This window comes from Lissotriton vulgaris, chromosome 8 (assembly GCF_964263255.1).
Source record: "Lissotriton vulgaris chromosome 8, aLisVul1.2, whole genome shotgun sequence".
NCBI classification, from domain to species: Eukaryota; Metazoa; Chordata; class Amphibia; order Caudata; family Salamandridae; genus Lissotriton; species Lissotriton vulgaris.
In genome coordinates, this window is record NC_141696.1 from 734709316 (window position 1) to 734730965 (window position 21650).

Genomic DNA, 21650 nt, shown 5'->3' on the forward strand with positions numbered 1-21650 from the left:
CAGGCGCCGCAACCACATCACTATTAACTGTTTCTAGAGCACCCATTCCCCTCACACAACACTGCACTCATGCATGACAAATGTAATAATGACATGAGTTGGAGTTAAGTGAGACCATAGATTTTTATTGTTAATTCACAATAATGTGGCCTTTGTTTTCCTTGGTGTCACATGAGGACAGTATTGCTTCATACCTCCCCATGCAGGGGTAGAGGGCTTGCTTAGGTGTCCAGCATGGCCCTACAGACAGTGTTCAAGGTGTCACTGGCGCCTACGTCCAGACGCACCGAGTCGTCTCTCAGGGTCCTGAGGGACGGTGTTGGCCCATGATCCTGCTGTGGGCCTGCTGCTGCGGCGGCGTGCAGGCACCGGCGGCAAGGACATGCTGCTGTTGGTCGACGCGACCTCGCTGACATCGTCACCCCCCCCCCTCCTGGTTCACCATGGGCAGTGGGCTGTATGCTGAGCACTGCTGCTGTCAGCTGTTCAAGTGACCTGGCCACATCCTGGCAACACTGTACCATTTGCCCCTGCATGGCAAGTGATCTGCGTGAAAGTTGCTATGTAGCATTGCCTACTATGTGGTTGGACCTGGTGTAGGCCGACAGGCGGGCCAGTAGTTGGCAGTGGCGGCGGCGGGTCATGTCTTGCTGGGCTACCAGCAGCTGACTATTTTCACGGACAGCTGCGGTCATCTGTCCGACATTGTGGGAAGTCTTCTGCAGCTGAAGATGTATCGCTGCCAGGTGATGCGCCTGTGTTTGGTGTACCGCCAGCATGCGGCGTTCAATGGCCAGGCCAGGATCAGGTAGATGGAGTGCCCTGCCCATGCCTGTTGAGGCTTGACGCTGCTGGCGCCTCAGTCCGCTGGACTGGGATCTTGCTCCGGCTGTGCGCCTCGTCTGCCTCCTAGCCGCTGGTGGTGTGGCCTGTACAACTGCTGTGGGTGTCTGTTGGGGTGGTGGCTGGACACCCATGGCTGCAGGGGTGGTCTGTCCACATGAGGTGGTGGTGGTGGAATCACTGCAGGTGGCTGGGATGGACCTGGTTGTTGGTCAGATTGGCCCTCACCTTCGGTGTCCTCCTGTAACTCCTGGATATGTAGGGCCTCGCTGTCAGTGCTGGGTTGGTTGGCAGCACCTGTGATGTAAAAGGGTGCATGATTAATGATATGTATCTTGCACATGAGATGTTGCTACATGCATGCAGGCTTGCTTTCCCTGACTGGCTTTTGGAATTACTTTGATTTGATTTGCTGTGTTGGGCTATCTGGGGAATTATGATTACACTACAACTACCACAATGCATTGGGGCATTTCAGGTGTGCATGGCCTGCATTACTGGGAATGTCATATTGCTAGCTCAGAAGTCATGGGCATTGTTAGGGGACGGGGTCGCAGTCGCATGGCAATTACCTTGTGATTGTTGGCTGGGTCGAGACGAGTCCAGCTGAGTAACACCCACGCAGGCTTCTGGTGTGAGGGTGTCCTCGACAAGGTCCTCCAATGGAGTGTTGGGTGCGGCAATTGGATCCCCTCCACGGTGGCAAGTCGCTCCCCAAGCCTCTCCGCAATGCCCTCCTTTGCATGACCTCTCAGGTCGTACCAACGCTTTTTCAAGTCGTCGATTGACCGCTGGGTCACCCCGACTGCATTTACTTTTGCGCGGATGCACAGCCAGATCCGGGACTTGTCTGCCTCTGACACCCTCAGGGAGTCCTTGCCGAAGAGGCGTCCATGGTCCTTACAGACCCATTCAATGAGGTACTCAAGTTCTTGTTCGGAGAACTTTATTTTTCTCTTCCTTCCTTGGCCACTGCTCTCTGCTGCCTCCTGGGACATGTTGGTGGTATGTGTCCTGCTGGGCTGCTGCAAAATCACTGTTGTGGAGCTCTTCACAATGCTGCTTCCACTGTCTGGCTCAGTGATCTGTTTGTGGGAGGGAAAAGCCTATTTCCTGGTTGTGATGTCATCAATGGGCTCGAAATGCGACTTCCCGTTTTTGCAATCTCGCAGTTAGCGAGATCGCAAATTGCGATTTCGCTAATTGCGAGATCGCAATATCAACATGGAAAACGGGCGATTCTGCAAAATGTAAGCGATTGTGGCAAAATCGCAATCGGAAATTGCGGCCGATTGCGATTCGCATTTTTCAATCGCATTTCTTCATGAATGCCATTCTCCGATTTTCAAATTGCGATTCGCTATTTTTCGCTATTAGAAATTCGCAGAATGGCACTTTGATGAATCTATGTGCTTGTTCCTAAAAGCTATCTTGATCTCTAGAGATCTCAGTACCCAGATATTAAAAGCCATCTTGCAGCACATTGATACAACAGTCACTTTGGACATTTTGACATATTTACAATGCTTTAAGTTGCTTACTATGACGCTTACACAATAGACTACTCAGTACAACCCAGTATGGACTGAATGCCTGGGGAATTTAGGCCCTCATACAATCTGCCATACTATCTGCCAGCAGCAGTACCAGCACACGTGCAAGATATCTATCTCAATCCGCTCAACAGTGCAGAAGGAAACCACCTATCTCACTCACCAAATATTGAAGTGATTTACCACTTAAACATGGAGTGATAAAAGGGCAGATACTCTGTAATCATTCTTAAAAAACACTGCATATTTGGAATTGTTGAATTGAAACGTGCAGTAAAAATGAATAAAATATTAAAAGCTCTAAATGAGTATTTAATGCTCCCTTCATGGGGATCCAAGAAGACTGGCTCTAGTCAAGGTGGGTCCACACAATGCTCGCCCCCCATGCAGGGTGCTTATTAGTTTAGCACATGAACCAGAGGCGTTGTAAAGTTTTCTGCACAGCTAGAAAATACACCCCATTTCTGGGCAAAAGTTTTTCAAATGAGTAACCCAACTTGTTTATTATCCTCAGCATGGCACAGTGAGCAATCGGTTTCACCTAAACTCGAAACCAGTGCCTTCAGTTTCAGTGGTTCTAAGCAAGAAGTTGGAAAAACAAAAGACCATGGAAAGCGTGTCTGCACTGTGCAAGAGCCCCCACTTAAGATTTCTACCCCAAGGCTGTTCCCTTCTAATGAAGTGGGGGAGAGTACTCGTTGATTCAAAACTATCATTTCCAGAGTATAAATTAGAGACCCAAAACAGGAGTAAAGTGGAGTGTTCAGAGTTTGAAAATTTGTTTGACACCATGGGCTGTTCTACACACAGTGCCCTGGGGCGCAACAAGTGTGTACACCTACTTTTTACGTCCCCAAGGTACTATAGTATTACAGAAGGGGTCTCAGATGCTTGTGTGGTTGTTTCTCTAATACTGATAGTGCTACCGCACATGCAGAGCCAGAGCTATCTTCAGAGGGCGTTCGCTCATTTGCATGGAGTGTGGCCCCATGCAAATGATGGAATCACTTTGCCTCTGTGCCGGATCTATTATAAACGTGGGCACAGAGGCAAACATGCACTTAGGGGGCACTCTGACAGTGCGCCAGAAAAAGGTGTAACACTATTAATGTGCCCCATGAGAGCGGCCTCCTGGAGGAAGGAAAGAGGGTCCCATGGACGCCCTGGACATCCCCCTGCAGGTGGATGTAGTCAGTCACTGCACCAGCCTGCAAGGAGGTCTCTAAAACCTCTGTAAAGTGCAGGTGGGTTTCCGCCTGCTCAGAGAAAGACAAAGTGGCTTGGCAGTAGCTGTTCTGGCTTTCACTAAATGTGCTGCCCCCAGGACAAGCGTAAATGTACGGCTGCCCTGGGGGCAGCACATTTATTATAATAGGGCACACTGTCTCAGTTTGCACTCACTATGGAGCAAAAAATGAGATTTTGTCCTACATGAAATACGGGCCCATGTGTCTTATGGCTAGAGTGAAGAGAGAAGGAGTACTGGTGGCAAGGGCAGACTGCATATCTGCCTGTATGCTCCTGCAAATGTATCCATAAAGTTACTCACTGTACAAGATCTCATTAAAACTGACCTTTCTTTCTACTATACGTGTTTTCTCTAGGGCATGTTATCTCAAGCAGATTGCATAATAATTATGGGCTTCATTTAGTGTGTGGCAGAAGAGAAGAAATGCTGAATACCGGCAGTCTTCCCGCCCCACCTACCCAGCAGGTTCCTTGCTGTATTTAGAGTTGGGGAAACTACAGGGTTACCGTCGGTGAATCCTCAACTGACTCCACTGCCATTAACTCCAGATCAAACCACGTTGGCCTGTCTGCCACAATCACCCCCCTACTGAGGGCAGGACTACTGTCATTCATTTTCCCTGCCGGGTCCGCCATATGAGGTAAGGTTTAAAAGAGCAGGGAATATGTTAAATGACCACCAGGCACTGGATAAAGCTCCCTATGCATCGGGCACTAATTTTGTGGTCAGAGGGAGGGAACAAACACCTGCTTTTGTAGTTTGTTTACTATGAACCTAAATGTTTTCTTAGTGGGCCCTTTAAACATAGAGCCCGCTCAACAAGCTTTCACTTCTGTGAATGGAGTCACAGAATTGAAAGCTTAGTACAGTGCAGGGGCCTCCCCTAGGGTAATGGAGATCATGACCTCAGTCCCCCTGGTGGACCAGGGGACCATCCACCAGGTCTAATTAAGGCTGTGGATGTCTTTTTTGTTTTAGATAGCAGGGAGGTAAGGGCCGAACTCAATTGAGTCACTCCATCTACTATCCCTCTTTTCATAATGCCCCTGGCTCAGTTATTCATCTCTGATAAGGTTTTGTGTGGCATGTGTATGTGGACAGAGCGGGGGGCAGACATCATCCAACTCCACTCTTGAAATTGTGCTACTGATGCAGAGTTGTATATGAGCAGAATAGTGGTTCCATCTGGATTATTTATGAAGCGTTTATGTTATATTATATTATCCAAGTGAAAACAAATGGTATCTAGGGATAGAACATGAATTAAAATAGAGGAGACAAAACAAGACAAGGGCCTAGAGGAGCGGCATCAACGGAATAAATGTATTCATATTTTAAAAACAGGTCACTATGATGTGCAACATACAGGGATGATAGGCGTGCAGTGCTCAATTGGATCAAAAATGCAAAAGAATAAACAAGTGTGAATGCAGACAAAATTGTAAATGGGGATTCTAGGAAATGTATCTGTTAACTCACATTGAGGGAGGGTTAAAAGAAGGTCAGTTGGGGTAGTTATTAATGTTTCAACCAGTGGCACTATTTATAATGGCTCATCATCATTACTAGGTTGGAGAAAAATTATTAGAAGTATTTCGTAAGTAATGGTTTTGGGTCAGGAATAAAATCCTGAGCAACAGGGAGGGTCAATGTAAAGGGACATAAACCCAGCGGCGGCTCCACTGCTATGGCGGAGGCGCATCCCGTCCCCCCGCCACAAGCCAAAAAAATGAAATACACAACAATAATAAACTCTTGTTTATTATAGTTTTCTTTTTGCTGTCAGAGCCAAGGCTTGGGTGCGGGGCCAAGGGGATGGCAGGCCCTGGGGGGAGTGTTTTGCACTGTTATCAATGCGCATGCCGGTTTGGCCGGCTATCTCAGGACCGTCATGTGCACTGAAGCTCACCCCAACACTAGCTGCATCGCTGGGCTGGAGAGAGCAGACACAGGCTCTCAGTCTAACTGAAGGAGCAAATCAAGGGCATTCAGGCAGATCTTAACCCTGCTTTCATGCTGCCAGCAGCATGAAAACAGCATCAGGATTGGCCACCGTGGACTCTGGGAAGCTGTGCCTGCAATGGGGAGGAGCGCGATGCAGTGATACGGCGATGCTGCATGTGTTTTTTTGTTGTTCTTTTTTTGTCTCGTATTCATCCATTTCACTCCTCCCCCTGCCGCCCGCCACTGTATCAATATACTGACTGCTACTCAATAAACCAAGTGTAAGATTGCTTTTGTTGCACCAACAATGATTATTCAAAATGGTGCCTTTTCTTTACAATTCCTAGTTCTGCATAGCATAGGTGCAGATCATTGTCTATACTATAGAGCAACATTAAGTTGATTTACACCCAATGAACAAATGTAAAGTTAATAATAGTACATTTACAGTGATATTTTGTGTCGTATGTGTCCCCACCCACTCAAGTAATGGGGTGGGGAATAGTACTCTTTCTAGTTGGGATAAATCTCCACCCAAATTTGTGAACTGCATTTAAGCAGAAATATATGTCCAGGTATAATTCGCAAATATACCTGCACAGAGAATTGCACTCATCAATTTATCTTCTGAACTGTGGATCATGTGTAGGAAGATAATGACCTCATCAGACTGCTTTCTTTACATTTCATCGCCATAAATTTCAATCCGCCCCACTCATTTTATGAATGAACACATCACCTGTACACAGTATAATCATTCAGCTAAAATACTGTTTAGAATACTATCAGGCTTATTTATAAGCCCCCTGCGCCACAGGTGCGTTACTTTTTCTAACGCTACGATGGCGCGGAAGCCTGCTCCATATTTACCAGGCAGCACTTAGCCACTTTTTTGGCTTAATTTAATGCTGCCTTGCAAATATTGTTCCCTTTAATGCATCAACATCCATGGCTTTTTGACACTGCCCCAGATTTACAAGAAATTGTAACTCTGAGGCAGCACCAACAATTTAAGCCTCACCCTGGGGAGGCGTAACAGAGGCACAATGAGGAGAAATATCTGTATTTCTCCTCGTTTTTCTTTTTTCTATGTGTGCTGCAATCTGCAGCACACATAGGAAGAGGAAAAAGCCTCTTGTGATTGCTTTTGTACAGGATGGTTTCCCTTACTGCACAAAAACAATCATCCCCACAATGCAGGCACCCTTGCACCATGGTGCAAAGGTGCCTGCATTGGCGCACTGCAGCCCTTGTGCGCCAGCACAGGGGAAAAGGACAGGAAAGCGCCATATCTGATAGATAATGCGCATTCCTGCCCTATTTTTGCCATAAGGCAGTGCAGCAGGAAGGCCTGCGGTGCTGCCCTACCGCAAAAACTCTTAAGTGAGGCCCTATTTCAATAGCATTAGTGCTAGCCATCACAACAGAAGTGTACCTCATTTCTGAAATACACATTTACACCTTCAGTTCTTGAAAAAAAAGAATGCTGCTCAGACCTACAAACAATATCCTGTTTTAAGCTCTGTAGTTAACATAACGTTGTTCTTTATATATATTTCTACAGGAATTGCATATCTATTTGCCAAGGCATACCTGCTGTCCAAGAAGCCCTCCTACCTGGACACCTGCATTCGCTGCGGAGAGCTGACATGGCAGAAGGGACTGTTAAAGAAAGGCCCAGGAATCTGCCACGGTGTGGCTGGCAGTGCCTATGTGTTCCTCCTGCTGTACAGACTCACAGGAAACTCGAAGTACATCTACAGAGCACAGAGGTAAGTCTATTTGCATGCCAGTGGTTCCGGCCCCGTCAGAAGGTCTAACATGGAAAGGCACCACCCTGAAGTACCTAGGAGTACCAATCTATAAAACTGAAATAAATTTAGTAGAGGGGAATGTTAGACCAGACATTTGGGCTATGAAAAGTAGTGTGACATTCCAGTACACCGGCTGTGACTCAAGCTCCCATAGAGGAATGTGAGTCTATGTTCATCCCTGCACCCTGTGGAGGGTACCTCAAGGTGCCTGCCACCAGGTGCAGGGATCAACAAGAGGGCACCTTTGGTACCCTCTCGGCCTCCAACCGTAGGCTGAAAATAGAAAGGGCCCTGCTAGGGGCCCCCAAACACGCTTTCTGACAGGGTTTCCATGTCGGAAAGGCTGGCATGGAAACCCTGCCGGAAACTGTGCATCGTAATCCAGATGGCGGAAACGCCTTCCATTTGGATTACGGGCTGGTCTCTGACTTGCAGACGGGCTCCTGGAGCCCATCGGACGCCAGTCAGAATGACCGGCCAGTTTAAATTTCAACCTTCTGTTTTGTTACCAACCGGGTGGAATTGAAACCGACGATTTGTGTTGGAATGCCTCCGACCTGAGGTCAGAGGCTTTCCGGCACTTAATGTAATCGGCCCCTAAGTGTTGCATGAGAACGGGCCATATTTACAAGGAAACGAAAAACCACGCAGGGTGGCTTTACGTGTCTTTGTAAATATGGGGCAGCAGCACAAAAAGTGGCACAAGGGGCTTGTAAATAAGCCCCTAACAATGCAAGGGGTCCTAGTAGCAATGGATGGCTGAGAGTATTTGTAAAATGGGTGGCAGCAGAAGGGTCCCTGCTGCACTAAGAGGTGATAAGAGGGTTGAGGTCATTCTACTCTGCTAAACCTTGGGATAGCATAAGGGTTTCCATACTATATGAACAAAAGGAGTAACTCTTTCCCTTAGATTGATGGTACAGCGATCAATATAGGGTAAATTTAGACTGGAAAAGTAAGTAACAGATGGGAGTTCCCCCATCTTCCGGTTCCTCCCCACCAAAGTTTCCTGTATAAAAACTCACAGACCTGCGACGCTGAACACTTTCGCTGCAAAAGACTATGGGGCAGATTTACAAGAACATGTGGCAGCGCGAGCCCTTTGGCTGCGCCATGCTGTGGCACTTTCAGAGCACAGGAATGCAACATTTTACAATGATATGTCGCATTCCTGTGCTCTCCCCTGCGCTGGCGCACAAACAGCTGCCATGCGACGGCGCAGGCACCCTTGCACCATGATGCAAGGGTGCCTGCATCATGGGGATATTGTTTTGTGCAGGAAGGGGTACCTTCCTGCACGAAAACAATCACTAAAGGCAATTTTCTCTTTCAATGCGTGATATAGAATGCAGCACGTATTGAAAGAGGAAAAAAACGAGGAGAAAAGAAAACATTTGTCCTTGTTGCACCCCTAAGGGGGCGTAGCATACTGACGCATTTCCAGGTTTACGAATCCTCGTAAATCTGGAAATGTATCTGGTTCCATGGATGTTGTGTGGGAACACCTACAGCAACACCCATTGAACGCCCCTTTCACGCAAAGTGCTGCGTGTATAGGGGCCGTATTTACAAGGACAGGAAAAGCCACACAGGGTGGCTTTTCCTGTACTTGTAAATATTGGACAGAGAAATGCGCTGCCAGTGTGTCACAAAAAGGACGTACTGCAGCGCACAGGGCTTGTAAATCTGCCCCTACAAATCTTCTAATGCTGACGTCATCAGCATGAAGTCACATAGCAGAGTCCCCTTGTGTATGCTGTTTATTTTAAAGGCCCAGTTAGAATGAACTTTATTCTCAGTTTTTTGACCCGCCTTCAGCTCGTGAGCTGTCTTGGTGCAGTGGACAGACTTCCAGTGAAGTTTTAGATTCGGGTCGTTGCAGCGGATCTTGTTTAAAAAAAAACGTCAGAATAGACTGGTTCCAATGACGACCCCCTCAGGCACAGCATTTATTGATTTATTGATGGCTTGCGCCTCTTACTCAGCACGTGGGCCTTTTGAGGTATTGAGCCGGCGTCAGCTCTTCGCTCTCACCCCCGGATCAATGACTCAAATTTCGTTTTGAGAAAGCTGTAAAACGTAGCGCTCCCGTGGACGCCCTGTCCAGCACAAATACCACATAGTGTGCAGAATATGTTATTCTGTTTGTTGGCATGTGTGCGAATCCTCCTCCCCCGCTCGCTACCCCACCCCTTAGCTCTAAAAGAGATGATAAATAGATCCCTAAGGCATTATTGACTTTTAAATATACTGCACTCCATGTGACTTTGTCGAGCTAACATCTAAAAATAGCTCCCACTTGCTGGTGGCTGCAGAGAGAACCCCGGAAGGGAATTCCGATATTGCACATCTAAATGACTCTCCAAGGTGCCCTGGTGCAGCAGCGCTGCAGCACTAGGCGCGGGCCACGAGGCCGCAGAGTGTGGCGCGCGCTTAGAAATGGGAGTGCTTTGTCTAGGCGAGAGGTCTGCAGCCTTTTCTTTACTATGAGCTGATTATGCTCAATGCAAATCATCCCGAGCTACTAATAAATATTATTAGTGTTGTAATAGTAACCACATCAGACACGATTACATTAGTGGCCACGCCTTTCAAGGTTAACAGCAGTGATTACCTCAGTGCATCAGACAGGACTGCCAGCAGTAATGTAAAAAAAAGGCTTTATCAATTTGAACGCCTCTGCTTGTGTTACACACACCAGTCACAGCTGCAATGGCCTTGTCACCAAGGTCATTGTATTAGTAATATTAATAACTCTTCCCCACGCCACACAATCACTCAAATATCAGCATTAAATATATTTGAGAAATTCAAGTACTTTTCTCCAAACACCTCAGGGTAAGAGTTCTGGAAATACACTAATTTTTGTGTCGAATAGTTTTGGTATACATATATTAATTCAACCAAGCAATAGCTTCTAATGTGGTAGGCTGTGCTGGACGCAGAATAGCTACTTAGAGGCAGCGGGAGAGCTACCAGTAGTTCACGAGCTACTCGTTGGGGAAGCCTGGTAGGCTTTTACCATATGCAAAGTGAAGAGCCATTGCTGAGAATTGAAAGCCATTAGTTTTTATAGAAAGGCCACAAATGCCCCCTGCTGAAAACAGAGGAATTGGCGTAAAAGATAGCCACATAGGAACAAGCAAGTCCTTTCCCTTTCTGCTTGCTAATAAGAATGGAACTGATTCAAAAACAGGTATTACCATTCATAACGAGCAAAACACAAAGATGATGGGTGGGATGATAAAAAAAGCTCTCAGCCGCTGGCAGTCCCTCCATTCCATCGTTTTTCATCTACTGTGCCATTGCAGCCAAAGACCAGTCATGGAGATCCCATGTGGCTGGGAACTGGCCTGCCAGTTTAGGCTAGATTGGTCCAATGTAGCAGGGCTAAGAGTAATGTGCATATATCTGTCTAGAGGGGGAAACGGTTAAAAAAACAATGGTGTGGAATGTGGCTTGAGCAACTGCCAGCAGCTAATATTAATTCAAGCATTCCTTCCGTCACTTTGTAGTTTGTTGCACTAGACCAGCAGTCCTCCCTGCAGCTGGTTCAATAGGACATTATGGTTTACTGTGTCATAAACCTGCTGCAATATACCCAAAAGCTCCAATAATCATTTGTGACCCTTGCCCCCAACATTAGCATGTCTCACAAATATCTGTAACGTGTATAGGTCACAATTGGGAATGAACTTGAATTAATAATCTGGTTGCAACATTTTCGCTTCAGGATGGCGCCACCTGTATAAATAATGATGACTTACAATGAGGAAACAGAAATATTTTAGAAAGAAAAGTATGTAAAAAAAACACTAATGCATGTATTAAACTGATCTGATTTTTATTTTCTTCTGATAACGTTTTTATGACAGTACATGTATTGGAAATATGGGGCTGGCCGGGCTCTTTAAGTCTCACCTTGTCGTTTTTAATTTGTTTTTGCCCCAGTTGTAGTTGCCAATCTCTTCATTGAACATGTTCTCCATTTATACAACGGCTCCCTTGTCTACAGCTTGCTCCTGATGCCACAAAAACGAGGCAGCATCTGTGAGGCCTGCACAAATAACATGACACATTTTTCCTTCACTGGGAACCAAACACCCTAGGGCAGCGCCTGACTCTCAGTGGGTAGCGTTGCAGAGCAATCTGAGGCTTACTCAAGGGAGGTGGTGTGGGCTAGTAATCGCCATTTGCAGGTGTGCAAAAATAACACTCAATAATTGATTGTCCAGTCTGTACTTTGCTTTAAAAAGTAAGAGTACATTTATTAAACACACACACCACTCAATACTATACACCAATTTACAAATATACATAAGCTGATGGAATTACTTTGTGACATTGCATAACATCTCTCCCGCAGAAGGGTGGGGTCTAGTACCACCACTCCCACGTATGCACATCATCTTGCCCCCAATGCAGTGAATTGGTCTTAACCTGGAGCGAGGGCCCTGCGCACTGGCATCACCCCAGCGGCGACCCCCCTCCATAACCTCAACAAGCATTAAACAGGCTACACCTGCCTTGGTGACACATGACCCTGACTGACCATCCCCTACTGACCATACAGTATGCACCTCTTCACCTTAAGGGCTAACAGTCTGGGGTCTTCACCTAAGCGCAGCAGCAAGAATACATGTTTACGCACACTTTAGAGTGACAGTACTCAGCACATTTGGATATCATTAGAATGCATTGCAATTACAGCCCCTAAAGGAGTCACAGATAAAATCACAGGTTTAAGTATCTACAGTCAGACACCCTAGCCGGAATGTCTAGCCTCTTAAATCCACTTTTGCTTATGACATCACTTTGCACCAACACTTCACATTAACCAGGTGAAATTCAGTCCCTCTACAAGAAATAACCATTAATAATCGCAGTTTAGTGCAATTACACCTCTTCACCTCCAGGGGATGCCTTTCTAGACATCCTCCATCTCAGCTCTTGAATCCTTGATGCCATTGTCAAAACACCCTCAGCTGGAGAACAAAAGTTCCAGCCCAGAAGGTGTTAACTGCCAGTTGAGCCCTGGAGGGGTTGATTCCGTAGATTCCCCAATACACTTGGGGTGGGACTTTGCTCGTGCTGAGGGGAGACTGCGCTTCTCCTGCAGCTCCCCCAACACCTTTGCACCTGTATTGGTGTGACCCCGTTCTTCTGGGGCCACCACGAGCCAAGAAAACGCTGTATTGCCCTTGCAGGCCGGTCCTGGCCTGCAAAGCATTATGGACTGCACCGCATATTAGATGAGCGGCTCTCCCGCTGCTCCGGGGAGAGCCGCGCTGGCGCTTCGCCGCTTCCTGGGCCCTCGGTGGCCGATCTGCTGCTTTTCTGGGGCCCGGTCCCACCCGGGCCCTTGGCGCCTCCTTCTCTTCTCAGGGAGCCCCAGTCCCACCCGGGACCCCCGCAGGCTTTACACGTTGGAGGGCAGTCCAGGGAGCCCACCCCTGGCTGCCCCCGCCGGCTCCCCGCTCGGCCCGCATCCTTGTGTGCGACCGCAAGAGCCGGCCTTTCAGGTCTCATCTGCCCGCTCCGGCGGCAGACACGGAGACCAGCGCGGCTCCCGCTGGCCTCGGGGGAGTGCAGCGGCACTCCCCCTCCTTCTTCCCGACATCGGAGCCCGGGGATGGGGTCCCAGGGCTCCTGGACTCGTTCGGGGGGGCGCCACTGCGCTCCCCCTCACCCAGGCACCTCGAGGCCCGGGGATGGGGTCCCGGGCCCCTCTTCTCCTCTTCTTGGCGGGGGGCGTGACAGCGCTTCCCGCCCCGGCTTCCTCACACGGGGCCCAGAGTTGGGCTCCCGGGCCCCTCTTCCCGCACCGCTTCAGGGGCAGCGCGACGGCGCTCCCCAGCGCAGGTTTTGGCGGGGGCCAGGGTGGGCTCCTGGCTCCCCGCGGGGGCATCTTCACGGGGTGCGCGACAGCGCACCCCGGCTTTACTTCTTTGCGGGGGCAGCCCCCGGGAACTGACCCACCCCGGGGGCATGATTGCGACCGGCGGCGGAGCCCCACGCGCTTCGTCGTCGGTCCAAGGCGGGGTCAAAGTTTGCCTACCTTCTCGGGGGAATATCTCGGCCCCCTGGAGTCCGATTTGCCCCATTTTTGCATCTTCTCGCTCCTGGTGGCGTCCCCCAGCCACGGGGAGCACTCTTCTTCGTCCTCTGGGTCTCCAAGAGGGTGCATTCTGCCGGGATTGGTTTTCACGTGCTCCCTGCGCCTCTCTTCTCCCTGCACAGAGGCCTCCTCTTCTGCGCCACAATCCTGGGCTCTTCCTCTGGCGCTGTTAGGGGCCTGGGGGGCAGTCAGGGGTTTCCTCCTTCCAACTGCCCATTGCACCAGGCTCCACCACCTTTCGCCTCCGCTGACCACACCCCAGAGAGAGCTTCTCTTCCTGTGCAAGTACTTTTTAAAAGTTGAGTAGGGGGCTGGCAGGAAGTCTCTGGGTGTCCTATCAAACAGCGACACATCACTTCCCTGCCCCTGCTCCCTCCTCCTTGTCCAGCCTCTGGGTTGTTCAAACATGGCGTCGTCCAGTGTCTCTGGCCACATGGCCTCTGAAACCCAACTCCTTCCCCCCTCACTGCCTTCACATGAGGCAACCTGGTGCCTGGCACCCAGCGACAGCAGTTGATGGATTGGCTTTTAGCTCCACCTATCTTTTCTCCTTGGAGGGAACATCCTCACTCTGGGAGGAAAGGTCATTAATCTAACCTACCATGGCCAGACCCCAGCCAGGGACTCAGAGAAATATGACATTTCTGGACGACCCAAAAGCAGTACAAATTTGACTTTGGACTTAGCAGAATACTCATTTTCACATCTGCTACACTGTACATTAGTGCGTGTCTGGAATCTGTAGACTTTGTGGAAGTAATTTTAGCCATGGGCCTCACATCCCCATAGGGAAATAATGAAGTAAAACACAGTAAGACACACTGACTTTCCCTGGCATGTTCCCTTCCTGTGTATAAAGCCTATTCCATGTCACCACCCAATTCTGCATAAGCCAGCCACGCCATTCACTCTCTGTAGCTGCTCCTGAAATGCGCACGCTAGGAATCTCCCCCGCGCAGCCCCTACACGTGTGCACACGCATGTACACCTGTGTCTGCATGTAACCAGCACGGTGCCCCATACTCCAGCTGCTGCGCAGCGGCCTAGTCAAGCCAGGGGGACACCAGTAAAATCTCCATGCAGTCTGCTTCATTATGAGTTCGCTGTGGGTGAGTCCCAGATTATGAGGCTCCCCCACAGTAAAATCTCAACAATTAGGTGCTCAAAAAGCGAAAAATCTGGGCCGCCCATAGTGTCAGAACCACCTTCTAACACACAGGGCCCATTAAATATTTTTTTTTCAAAACAAATTTAAACATTGGGGCCTATTCACAAAGCCGTTTTGGAGTAAGTGAAGCAGTACCCCGTTCTGGTTTTTATGTACTTCTACATGTTTTGCTTTTTAAATTGGCCCTAAAACATCGAAGTGGGAATCAAATATGAAAATCCAGGAAATATATTCATGTACAATTAATATAAATAGTACTGTTCTATCTTTTTACTTTTACTGGGGATTTTAGGGCCAATTGACAAAGGCATTTAAGAGTGACTTAGACTTAAGAGTACCATCTGTAGTAGTACTCATAAATGCTTTTGGGATCTGCCCTGAAGACTGTAGTACAGATTGCAGCACACAGTCTGAAAATGTTTTCAAAGGAAGTTCACACTTTTTTCCACATAAAAATTTATGATGCGATTGGTGGTGGGCATTTTTATTTACAGATGACCTTCTACAAATCATATTCGTCTTCCTCTTTCTTTTCGATTCCTCTCTTTAGTTTCACCAGGTCTAGTTGCACTTTTTTTGTAGTAAATGTGTTTCTTTCTATAAAGAAAGATAACATGATTATCTTTAATAATACTTGGTCCGAAAGATACTCTTAATAAGAGTTTGTTTAACAAAAGTACTTGGATCAACACATTTGCACCTATTCGTGTACCTTGCCTGATTCCTCCTCAGTATTGCATTCTCCACCTTTCCCTCATCACTAGAATTCTTCATAATAAAGTATTTTAAGTCTGTTTTTTCCTGTCGGAAGCCTAGATTTGTATAAATGAGTCTGAGGAGAATTGAACCATGTCTCCTTGGCACATGTAATCCAATTCTCCACATGTAGTCCAATTCGTTGATAAATTCGAAGCCTCTGTATTTGAAATCTCCTTTAATGCATTTCCAATTTCCTTATATCAATATTTATATTATGATTCATTCTTATTCATGTATTTCATATGAGCTATCTGAGGTGTAATTAATCAAAATGTGTTTAATTGTACATTTGCTTACAGTAACTCATCAGATGTGCCATTATCTCAAACATGTCTTCTCAGAGAAAATTGTATCAGCCTGCTTCCTCCTATTTTGCATAACAATTAAATATCTGGTGTTAGAAATAGGGATTTGGCATGGGGTGTACCCATATCAACTTAATAAATCACCCTGGTGATTTTGAAAACAAAGCCTGGTACCTCTGGTAGGCATAACACAAGCAGGAGCCGATCTTCAGAGAAGTGTGTCTTACGTTCAAGTAGTACCAACAATTTTAAAGTAAAAAACACAACGCAATACTATTCCCACACCAAGTTTGAAATATTTAATGAACAGAGACACAAAGATCATCAAAATAGGTTAATGGGGAACCCGAAATATTCATTTATTAAGTTTTAAGGCAAAAGGTGGCTACAAAAAGTCAATCACCATGGAAGAACACCAAATTTACGGTGGACCGGGACCTAGGCCCAATTTCAGGTTGACCACAATTGAACACAGGTCGGTTTCACCAAGCAAATATTTCCGGTCAAACGTTTTACCTTCAGACTCAATTTCTAGCTGCTGGAATAGCTTATTTTGGTCAGTCCTGTAGCACCTAGATTCTAGGAGCAGGTGTCTGGGTAACAGGCCACTCTCCGGTCAGTTCTGCAAAATGGTTGAGTTCTCTTTGGTCAGCTAGACAATCGTAGAGTCAGAAGTATTTCTGCTTAATGCGTCCCCTAAGCACACAAACAGGATGCCAACCACTTGACCCTTGTAGAGCAGTTCTTGTTCCTGGGTGCCAGCAGTAAGTATTTCAGTCCTTTTGTGAGCCCTGTTCTTCAAGGAGGAATCAGAAGTCAGGAGTCTTCTAATATGGCTTTCCGCTTCAGATGGAGTCTTCTGAGGTCCTGGAAAGTTCTGAGGAGATAGCGAATGAGGTGCAGTTTTATACCGTGCACTTGCCAGTGATTAGAGAATTTCTATCACTCAGTCTTAACTATTTTTTCACCGTCTCCCCATCTCCATTTGTAAGATTTCTGCTTTGTGTTACTGTAAAATTATTAAGGAACCTCTGCTTTAAGATGACTAAACCAAGCTGCTATCTGGAAGACCTTACTTCAGCTCCAAAGCCCCTCCCACTAACTCTCCTCTCACCTGACAAGTCAAAACTGGTTTCCCCTCCTACTGTCACTGGGGCCTAACACTCTGGAGTGCCCTGTGAATGAACAGAAGCCCTTCCTGGTATCTCCAAATCAAAAGAGCCAATACTAAATCTGCCCTTTATTCTGCCAACTATTTATGTCTACTCCCAGATAGCTAATCCTCAATAAATGGTTAGCAGTTATCACCCACATATTTGCTCTTCCAAGATTCAGAGGCAAGCCACTGTCCTCTGAGCCATAATAATTAACTCTTCCAGCCAAGGATGTGTTTTCCTGGAGGTGAGGTTAGTGGCAAAATTGATTCTAAGATAGTTCTGGCTCAGGCGTCGTAGAGTATAAAGTTACTTTTCTGCTTAAGCTATCACGAATCTGATTTCACCGCTTAATCAGATTTTAAAAACTAAGCAGGAAATGCATTTTAAAGCTGAGATAAGGAATCAAACTTTGAATCCCTCCTAAGCTTACTCAGGGAAAAGACTAGTTAGGGCCTAAAAAGTGAAATGGCTTTTGGGTTTTACTTATTCATGAGAGCATACTAACTTCAATATGTAGTGTGCCTGATTTTTATATATTATCACCTTGCCCTGTGGGCTCGTAGACACACTTTAGGAGTGACTTTATAAAAATATAGAAAAAATATTTTCTGTGCCATGTGTCACTTGTATTCCGGTTTAAGAAGAACTTGGCCTGGCAGTTCAGGCTGGAAGGTTCCTATTGGAGCAGGGTCAAGACTGATTTGCATTTGGCTGGGTCGAAATAGAGGGGGCCTGGTGTGCAAATCTACAAAGGACTGAGATGTGGCACCAAGTACTTACTAGTATCTGAGATTAATTCAAACATTCCGCCCATCCTTTTTTTGTATACTTCGGAGTGACGCCTTATGTGCTATATGTATGCCCAGACGTGGGTGTCATGCTCACTAGGGCAATGGAACCAAGCTGCGCACAACTGAAGATTTCAAGGCAGATTAAAACTGGTCTTGGCTAGTATATGTTCCAGTTGAGAGAGGACCTGGCCAGGCAATTTAGGCTGGACTGTTCCTATTGTAGGAGAGGCAAGATGGATTTGCATATGGCTGGGACCACACTGAGGTGGCATTCTGTGCAAAATAACAGTAGACTGGGATGCAGCTACTACCAGTGGCTGAGATTAATTCAAGCATTATACCCATAACTTTTTGTATACTTCAGTGCAATGACCTAAGTGCAATACATATGCCCAGAAGTGGGTTCCTCCCTCACTGTACCACTGGAATCAAGCTATACCCGATTGAAGAGCCCCAGTCAGGGTGAAATCGGTCTTGGGTTTCTTGTGTTTCAATTCAAGGAGGTACTGACATTGCAGGTTGGGCTGGACTGTTCCTACTGGAGCAGGGTCAAGACTGATTTGCATATGGCTGGGTCCAAAGTGAGGTGGTCATGGTGTGCAAAATGTAGGAAGGTGGATACCTGACTATGGTTACCCCAGATTTTTTGCCTGGTGTTTAGCTGGTTTTCGACTTAGTTGGCCTGGGATCCTACTCATCAGGGCCCCAGGCTATCTGCTGTCTCTTTAAAATGGACTCCATGTACAGTAGGTACATCTCCAATTGGATACTGGGTCACCTTATGAGCCCCTGTACAGTGTACTATAGGTACCCAGGGCATAGGTGCATCCAAGGCCTACCAGGGGCTGCAGCATATCGTTTGCCACCCCTGGCTGGCCATCCAAACTGACACAACTGGCTGATCACTCAGCTGGGGCAAGGTGGTGTAACCACCCCTTGCTTAGATATAGTATACCTATGTCTAAACCTATATCTGGACACATATGCACCTATAAGTCACTCCTATGGCAGGCCTTAATAATCCTGGAGACAGAGTGCTTGGTTTTATGTGAGATGGTGCTCTAGCATGAGCTGAGCCTGTCTGCATCTTTGCGAACCATGTCCTTATAGCTGTTCTAGGATATTGCCATACCATATATTCTTAAGTGCATTATGAACCTCGCGGTTCAATGCTATCTTTGGTTTGGCTTTATCAAAACATGTCGTGTAAGGTGTCATACACTTTGGAATACTAACCCCTCACCAGTCCTGGCGACGGGGGTAGCATTCCACCCTTCTAAAGGGAGAAGACATGTTACTTTCCTTAAACGTGGTTAAATCTAACCAGAGCCTCAGCATCACAAAATGGATGCTGCTGCCACAGACACAAGTCTGGCCTCCTGCTGCTGACCGAAAACTCCGGCAGGGGAGGCCTGGACAAAAGGTTTCCTGTCACAGGGAGGTGCTAGCACCACCCAGACAGGAGATAGTGAATTGGGGCAGGGAGGGCTAAATGAAACTAGACACTGCCTGGGGCACACAAGGTGTCCCATGCAAAGTCCAGTTCAAACCGGTGCTGGGGCACTCCAGCCCCAGCTCTGGTGCAAAACTGGACAAAGGGAAAGGGTTGTAACCACCCCCTTCCTGGGACCCACCCATAGGAGGGACCTAGCAGGTGATCCAGCCCCTTGATTTGGAATAAAGGTTGGAGCTGTACCCATAGACATTAGATCACTCTGACTGAAACTTTGATACAAAACTCTGGACCCTTTGACATCCTACTCGATGTAGAAGACTGAAGAATCTCCCTTGTGGTCAAGGAGTGACCACCCTGCACAAGCAGGCACCATCAGCGCTCAAAGGTTTTCTTTGTTGTTGCTCCCACCGGAGCTCGAACAATGAAGACCGAAAAGAACTGGACTCCCAGACTTCCAATAGCCCGATCCACAGTCCCAGCAAAGCTGAGACCCGTGGAGGCGACGTGAGACGTGGGACCGGCCATCTTCGAAAGCCGGCAAAGTGCTTCCTGTGTAGCTCACGAGGCACCCTTGAAGCTGTGGATTGGGGATTGAGAAGCCATAGCCCCGAGCAGCCTTTGCACTGAAGATCACCTCTCCACACTCACCGAGTGCTGCGTGGGGCCCTTTTGCAATTTTCCTGCTCGACGCATTGTCCAGTCACTTGCCCGTTGGCTAGTGGCCTCTGTGACAACGAACCTTCAAATTTTCACTGCTGGTCTGGTTGCTCCAGACTGGCCCTTGCTCCTCTGAAAAGGAGCAGCCCATCAGACCTTGCAGGTCTGATCCAGAAGCCATCTTCGATTTCCACGTGGGTTGCATTTGCCAAAGCCTGTTGACTCCAATTCAAGAACCGACACCGCCGACAGCGAGAGCCTTCGTGGGACAGTCTGTGTCTACCTCCTGGTTGTCGTCGATACCTCCTGGTCCATGTGGCAGCAGAGACAAGCTTCATGACATCACCTGATCGCAACCCGACATCGCCTGGTTCCTTCCTGGTTCCATCCTGGTCAGTGGCTAGTGACCCAGACTCTGTCCCTTCTGCTTTCAGGTACTCTACATCTTCGATACACTCTTGGATCCAACCGGACTCTTCTCTCCTGGTCGCCTGCAGCATCTTTTCCTCCAGGCTCCAAAGAACTCCATGACGAAACCCGACGCACTTTGACACCTATGCACCCGCTTCCTGTGGGTGAGGTAACGAAAGTACTCCGGTACTCCTGTAGTGGTTTACACCTCTAGTGTCCTAGTTTTAAGTGGTTAAGTTCTAGTCCAGTCGGTAGACTCCCAAATCAGTAACTTTCTAACTTTTATGCACCATTGACTTCTATTGGTAAATGCGTGTGCCTATAGACACTGCTCCCGCATCCTGTGGGCCTCCCGACCTAACCTTCGTTAGTCCAGTGTAGCCCCAGCGATTCTCAAGGCTCTAGGCCTTACCATTGTTCGTGACATGGTTCTTATACCATTATTTTAGTATATGGTTTGAGTGGCCACCAGGGCCTATCCATATTTGTGCAACTTTTGTATGTTCAATGAAGTTCTTTGTTTAACGCTTGTGGTTCTGTCCTCATAAAGAGTACAGGGGATTATTCTAGTAATAAATACATATATTTTATAATATATAACTTGTGTGGTGTCCCTTCATTTGATGTTAAAAGGATTGCATATGGTAAAACAGCTGGCTTCACATGCCCTCTTGAGTTTAGCCTAAGACTGCTTTTGTCCATGCTACCCCTAGGATAGCTGGTCTATAAGGTTGACTTACAACCAATCACCATAAGGGTTGTTTGGACTGGTGCAAGGTGCTCACTAAAATAGTGGTCATCATATACCATGCCAACTTCTCACACAAAATAACAATGGACAGGAATGTGGCCTGAGTAATTACCAGCGGCTGGCATTAAATAAAACATTCTACCCATTACTTTTTTCCATACTCCAATATAAGTCATGACAAGTGTTGGACTTTGCCCTTTTGGCAGGTTCACCCCTAAACTTTTTGCTTCTAAATGTGACCTGGTGTTAGTTGTTTTTGGCTTCTGCGCACTTTAACACTGTGTCCCAGTGTAAAGTGTGTGCACTCTCTGAGTGCGTGTGGTGAAATTGGCCTGCACTCCCATAGGAATGCATGGGGGATATGTGTGTCCATGGTAATTCCTGGTGTGAGAGGAGTGCAGGGGAGAGTTTGGTATGTGCGAACTCGTGAGAATAAATGCTGCACAATGGTGTGCGTAGATTGAATGTGTCTAGTGGAGAAGTGCAACTTTTAGAAGTAGGCATTTCTATGTGCAGTGAATGTGAATTGCCTGTCTGGCTTGTGAGTGACAGGGGCTGGCTGGTGTGCTTGGCTCCAGGAGCCAGGATGGGTCTGCCCGGTGGTGAATAGGGAGATCTGCATGTAGATGGGAGGGAGGAGTTGCCCTTGGGGCCTGAATAGGGCTGTGCCTGCC

The 21650-nt window shown here is 47.4% G+C and overlaps 1 protein-coding gene across 1 annotated transcript in view; it reads left to right on the forward strand.

Moving 5' to 3' along the window:
• The window catches only part of LANCL3 (LanC like family member 3), a 313041-nt gene that overhangs the window by 286603 nt on the left and 4788 nt on the right, over positions 1-21650 (forward strand). The window contains exon 4 of the mRNA XM_086933373.1: positions 7154-7361. Coding sequence (XP_086789499.1) covers positions 7154-7361 — 208 coding nt within the window. The remainder of the gene's footprint in view (positions 1-7153; positions 7362-21650) is intronic.